The sequence below is a fragment of the Chrysochloris asiatica genome, unplaced genomic scaffold (assembly GCF_000296735.1).
Source record: "Chrysochloris asiatica unplaced genomic scaffold, ChrAsi1.0 scaffold00003, whole genome shotgun sequence".
Taxonomy (NCBI): domain Eukaryota; kingdom Metazoa; phylum Chordata; class Mammalia; order Afrosoricida; family Chrysochloridae; genus Chrysochloris; species Chrysochloris asiatica.
In genome coordinates, this window is record NW_006408521.1 from 52,012,783 (window position 1) to 52,019,784 (window position 7,002).

A 7,002-nucleotide genomic window follows, 5' to 3' on the forward strand; every position below is an offset into this window, starting at 1 on the left:
AAAAAAAAAAAAGAAAAGAAAAGAAATTAGATAGTATATTGCAATGAGTTAAGGTGCTACAAAAGACCTCTTTTCAAGTGTTAAGAAGCAAAATTGTCACTTGGAGGACTCAGGTGCACCTGACCCAAACCGTGGTCTTTGAATGTCTATGCATGTGAAAGTTGGACAATGGATAAGGAAGACTGGAGAAGAATTCATGCACGTGCATTATGGAGTTGGTGGGGAAGAGTGACGTTACCATGAACTGCCAGCAGAATGAGCAAAGCTGTTTAAAAGATGCCAGCTGGAATACTGCTTGAAAGTTAGGGTGGTGACACTTCATCTCACATACTCTGTACACCACGCTTGATAAAGCAGAGGTCAGTGACAAGAGAAGGCCCTCAATGACAAGAGGGACGACACAGAAACTGCAACAATGGGTTCACCTATGGCAGCGACGTGAGGTGGGCACAGGACTGCACAGGACTACGTTCTGTTGTACGTGGGGTTGCTATAGGTTGGAATCTAATTGATGGCACTTAACAACAACACCAAGGAGTCCTAGGGGTGCAGTGGGCTGGAAACTAATAGGTCGGCGGTTCAAACCCACCAGGGGCTTGGCAGAAGAAAGATGAAGCTGTGTGCTTCTATAAAGATTTAGTCTCAGGAACAATTCTAGTCTGTCAGAGTGACGGGACAGCAGTCTGATTTGGGAACAGCAATCAGTAACAAATGTCTTGTCTGACATACCGAGACAGAATACAAGAACACACCAATATGACTTGACATAAGAGCTGCTCATGGAGTTGTTTTGTGTTTTTGTGTTTCTTTGTCATCGAATCATTCAAATAATTACCTAAGTCCTCTACTTTACTCAACTAAATCAGCCCAGGGCTTAAAACTACAAATATAAGAGTCCCCCAAATGCTCAGCTCTTGGCATCATAGAAACTTTATCAGTTCTATGTCAGTTATATACTTCAGAAATAGCATATGTCCACAGGGAGTCCTGGTGTGGCACTATAGGATAAGCACTGGAATGCTAACCACAAGCTAGGTGGTTAAAAACCCACCAGCTGCTCCTTGGAAACCATATACAGGGTGTTGCTATGAGTTGGAAGCAACTCAAGGGAGCTTACCATCACCACCACTGCAAGTCCGTAGAGGTGTGTCTACGGTATGGAGATGGGGCACCAGTGAGCACTTTTTATTGGCCATCCCAGTTCCCTCGACAGCTGGGAGAGATCGCTCGGCAACTGAAAGCCCAGCGCCATCGGCATTGGCGCCATTTCCTGTAGATAGGCCTCTGCGTGTCTAGACACAGTACGCCGGTTTCTTAGCAGAGCTGAAGGAGAATGCCAGACCGATCCAGACAATCACTTTACAAATATCTACTGTCATTATTTCATACACATAGAATCCAAAGATGTTAAGAGGGGGAAATGAAGCTGAGAGTTTCTCTATGTTAAGTTCTAGAAAAATACTTAAAAGTCTTTAACAAGCAAAGAATCATTTGTAATGATCACATTCACTGCTTCAGTAGAAATTGCTTCCAGTAAATGGCAGAAGACAAGCCTTTATCCAGACTTCTTGGGCTGCGAACAAACAACTTTCATGTCCCACAGAGGAACAGAGCTGAGCCTCAGTGAAAAAAGGACACCTGTTCTGGACCTACAGCACCACCTGGTGGTTAACATAAGACAACACTCCAACAGTCCACCATCTTTTATTTCTACCTGGGGTTAGAATGGACCCATCATCTCTTCTTTTCCACACTGACTGTTCAATTGTATATACCTGAATACAAGGAAACATCCTGCCAAATAAAAATCCCTTAGAAGCTGGATCTTTTCCTAAATAGTTCCCTGAATGAAGCGCTTTGGGGGAAGCACAGTACCCTGAAATGACCTTGAACCATATAAGTTTTAGGTTCATGGAAGATCATCTGAATGAAGAAAAGAAAACAGCAAAAAATACTAAAGCATTATAGGCAAAAGGGCATGCTATCAGACAGTCAGACACTTGTGTTAAGACAAACACAAATCTCAAAAGCACCCCACCTCCCAGATCCCTTTCTAAATACAAAGGGAATTGTCATTGCTTACTTAGGTGCCGTCAAGTCAGTTTCAGCTCACAGAGACCTCTGTAGGGTTTCCAAGGCGGAAGATCTTTATAGCAGCAGAAAGCTCCATCTTTCTCTTGAGGAGTGGTAGGTTGGATTTGAATTGACAACCTTGAAGTTAGCAGTCCAATGCTTATACTTACAAGACAGTGCCACCACTGCTCCCCAGGAAGGGGACAGTGTGCCTTCATAATGCCATGACTAACTGCAAAGAGGAGTGAGTGTATCTGCAATACAGCGAGCTGAAGGCTGCTAGTCAAGTGATCAAACTAAGAAGTGTCACTAGCAAGGACAGTCCGAGCTTACATGTCCCCTCCTCTGAAATAATCAAACTGGAGCAACAACTATGGGAAAGATTTGTCGGAATCTCTAAGCTCAACATTTGCATATCCTATGACACACTGCACTCTTCTGTCAGTGTGTCGTACTGTGGTGGCCAGCATGTGGATGTGATGCTGAAGCGATTTTAAATACCATCAAGGCCACCTGTGGTGAGCAGGTTTCAGTGGAGCCTCCAGACTAAGACCCACTAGAAAGAAGAGGTGGCCACTTGGCCACTTCTGAATGGTTAGCCCCTGAAAACCTTATAAACACCAATGGAATACTGTTAGATCTAGAGCCTGAAGATGAAGCCCTCAGGTTGGAAGGCACTCAAAATTCGACTGGGAAAGAACTGTCTCCTCAGAGCAGAGTTGAAAATGGAGGATCCACAAAAGCAAAGAGAAAGACCCCCAGTGAGACAGAATGACCCCGTGGCAGCAGCAATTGGGCTCAGACATAACAACTGTACGGCTGGCCCAGGACCAGGCAGGGTTTTGTTATGTTCTGTATCGAGTCGGTATGAGTCAGAACTGACTTAACGACACTTAACAACAACATCTAATCCCACTAGCTATAATCATAGGCTACTTTTGCAAAAATACTACTAAAAATTAACTTGATATTTTGGGATATCAAATATCTAAGAAAAAACTAGTCTACTCTTCAGGCTTTTAAATAATTATTTTACAGTAACCAATGGAGTCAGGTGATGAGGATAAGCACTTGAACCACAAGGTCAGCAGTTCAGTTTAACCTGCCACTCCTCAGAAACCCTACACAGGGTTGCTATGAGTTGGAAGTGATTCCACAACATTTAACAACAGAGTGGAGGAGTCCTGGTGTGGTGCTATAGGACCAACACTAGCTGCAAACCACAAAGTCAGCAGTTCAAATCCACCAGTTGCCCCTCAGAAACCCTACACAGGGTCGCTATGAGTCTCAACCAACTTGACAGCACTTAACAACAACAATAGTCTAATGAGTTCTGGTGGTGCATTTAAGTGTTAGGCTGCAAACTACAAGGTTACCACCAGCTGCTCTGCAGGAGAAAGATGAGGCTGTCTGCTCCCTAGGATCGGGTCTCTGTGAATCAGAATTGACTTGATGGAAGTGGGTTTGGTTTTTTTCAGTTTATAACAGAGTCCAAATATACTGATAGGTTTTGCTTGAAGCCCCCATATCACTATGCTATTATTTACCTTAAGTGAAGTACAACAACAAATGCAAAAATTGTACTTTCTGAAACATAATGAGATCCGTTTTCCCTGTGATCCTGGACTCGAAGCCCATGATATACTGAGATGATGGAGGAGGCTGTTCATAGTCGGCTCTTCAGGCTCCTCTCTGCCTCTGCACAGAACAGCAGTCATTCGCTCGGGTGGGAAACAGCGCAGCGCGTGGGGCAACTACTGCCCTCCATCATGACAACGAGTGTCCTTTATCCTAAAACACCAGAAGCGGGCTGCTCTCTGCTGTCCAGGCCCGCTCCTACACCACCCCTGTGATCGGGGTGGCTCCACAGCATTGTCACTGGCTCATTTTCAGAAGCAGATTGTCGGGCCTGTTTTCCTAGTTCATCATAGTGTGGAAGCCTCACTGAAGCCAGTCCAGTCTCAGAGCTGCCCGCAAACCTCTGCTGTCAGACCAGAGAGGCCAATGCCCAAGGTGCACTGGTCAGAAATCAAACCTAGCTCTCCCACACAGGAGGCGAGAATTCTCCCACCGGCCCACCAGGCTTCCTTCATTACCCATTAGACCTCAAGGATACACAGGGCTCTCAACCTGGCTTCCCTCACAGCTGGCCCCACAGACAGGACTCTTCCTCTCTAGCTGCAAGCAGGGCAACCAAGACAGGAAGTGGAATCACAATTTGGCCTTAGGCCAATCACGTCTCACAGCTTCCATTTCTTCACAATAAAAGCCAGTAAAGCCAACCCTATCCCAAAGTCACTGATTGCCGTGAAGATCAAATGAGACAATGAGACAACGGTTATTCTAAAGTACTTTGAAAACTGTTTTAAAAAGATGAACTATTTATTTTTATCCCATATTGAAAAGTTCTCAAAAATCACACACAAAAAAATCCCCCAAAATACAGCCCACAAGGCTGAGCAGATACACTAAACACTTCAACACTGAGATTTCTTCCTAAATACACACTCATTTTCGAATCGCCCTGGAAGCATGTAAAATACAACTTCTACTGATATCTCCATAGTCAAAGAAGGATTATTATCAACTGTTCATAACTCTTCCCAAAAAAATCAAAAGAGAAAGAAACGCTTCCCAACTCATTCTATGAGGCCAGTAATACAGACACCCAAACCAGACAAGGGTATTACAAGAAAACCACACACCAATGTCTTTCAAATACAGATACAAAAATCTTCAACAACATACTAGCCAATCAAATCCAGAAGCATATAGCACTGTAAAGGACTATCTGTGTCATGATCAAGTGGAATTTATCCCAGGAACCAAAGGTTGGTTTAATATCCAAAAATCAATTAAAGTAATACACAGAATAAAGGACAGAAACCTATGATCATCTCAATAGATGAAGAAAAATCATTTTGACGAAATCCAACAGCCCTGCAGGATTAAAAAGGGAGTCTTCTTCAACCCTGTGAGAAAAGGTATGCATGAAAAACCCACCAATAGCATCAGACTGGAGACCCTGGGTGTTGTAAATGGTCATCGAGCTTGGCAGCTAACTGAGAGTCTGGAGGTTTGGGTCCCTCAAGACAAGCCTTGGAAGAGAGTAGCAAATGTTTTGTTTTAACCAGCTTTAAAAACAAAACAAAACAAAACCAGCCACTGAAATCCTTCGGGAGCAGGCACAGTCCTACTCTGACACACACAGGGCTGGCATGATTTGGAGTTAACTCCAGCCTGCCTTTGGTGCCTGGTAAGGACACATATAAAGAACATGCCCTGAAGTGGTCATCCTTCTTTCGGAGGCATGTGAAATGCTCACACGTCTGACTGTCCTCAGTAATGCACACTGACGGGCTCATCAGTTCTGCTCAGTAAAGAAGGAAAGAGCCAGAAGGGACCTGAGGCCAGCCTCATTTCAGGCTGCTTCACAGACCACCTCAGTAACACAGGAAAGAAGGTTTAACGAACGGTACCTCAGTCTTCCCACATTCATCGGGTGGATCCTGGTGTATGGTCATTTGATACTTGACATACAAAGAAAATGACTGGCTGAAGGACGACTTGAACTCTGGGTCCTCAAAGGAGACAGGTACTAGCCTCACCTTCAGAGCAAGGGAGATACAAGCAAAGGCTATTGAGACGTTTTACCTGATGGCACGCTTCTGAAGGTGAGGCTAGAGGAGGATCTCTGCAAATCCACTTCCAAAGCTCAGTCCTGGGATTTGGCAGGAAACGGAACGGGCTGGCTGGCACTGAGCCTGAAGCACTACCTCTCTACTAGTTAAAACAGAATGCTTAAATTCCTAAGGGCCAGAACAGTGTTCTCTTGTTTGTTTCCCTAGCCACCTGTTGAATTCTAGACTAGAGTCAATATCCCCGCTAACTACCACGAAGAGGATTGTTGTCCCTACTTTTTTGATGCCGTCTTATATGAGGCGTTTTAGACAGGCTGCCTTTCCAGATTCTCTTGGGTAAGGCAATTCATACAATTAGAAGCATATTAGGACTTGTCTGAAAATATTCTTTTTTCTTAAATTTTTGGTCTCAGTGGTGCCTGGGTAGTACAATACAAGGACTCAGCTACTCTAACTGTCTGGATTTTAAATGTGGACACAGCACATCAACGGTGCTGTGCCAAGAATGCCTACCATGAAAATAGAAAATGTCTTGCTTTCTTCTCATAGACATTTTAACTTAGAGCTCTATGAATATGAAGCCTTCAAACATAGTGACTTCAAAACCAGATCACTTCTTGTCTGTGCCACTTTCCAATCTGAAATCACCCCAATGGCAGGCTCTTTAACTGGCAGTAGGGGAAATTTGCACTTTCAGAATGTTCACTAGCTCAGAGTCTTCTCTGCAAACTGACTCAAAATTAAATGTCCCACAAATAAGAAGCATCCAATGGAGGGGAAACATTCCGTTTGCACATACAGAGTACACGTGACCCGCTGACCTGGCTCACAGTTGGTTTGTCACACGGGTCCTTGTGAACAATCATCTGGTAACGTCTATAGATCTGGTAGGACTCCTGAAATGTGGCTTTGAACTGAGAACTTGGGGGAGATGATCTCACAACCCTCACCTTCAGAAGGGGTTAAAAACAATGTTCATTAAATTCATCCATCCACTCAACAGTATATGTTCAGTCACTCCCCTCCAAAAAAACCCAAGCAAACAGCAATGCATAAATATATAGTCATCATAGTTTAACATTCAGAACCAACTGGTTAATAAATTCACGTTTTTTCTCCAGCTTCTCGGACTTCGAGAACCATGAGGACGACAGACGATCCTCTCGAAGTCCTGCAGGTCTGCTCAGAGACTGACAGGAGAAACCAAGCCTGCCTAGCATGCAAACCACACACACACACACACACACACACACACACAAATAAAATAAATAAATAAATATATATATAC

General features: G+C 44.0%; 1 protein-coding gene across 3 annotated transcripts in view; it reads right to left on the reverse strand.

Moving 5' to 3' along the window:
- Positions 1–7,002, reverse strand: part of ATE1 (arginyltransferase 1) — a 153,104-nt gene that overhangs the window by 111,885 nt on the left and 34,217 nt on the right. For 2 of the 3 annotated variants that reach the window (XM_006831419.1, XM_006831418.1), the window contains exon 7: positions 5,553–5,681. In XM_006831419.1, coding sequence (XP_006831482.1) covers positions 5,553–5,681 — 129 coding nt within the window. Of the gene's footprint in view, positions 1–5,552; positions 5,682–6,535; positions 6,665–7,002 lie in introns of all 3 variants that reach the window. The other variant, XM_006831417.1, reaches the window with a different exon arrangement.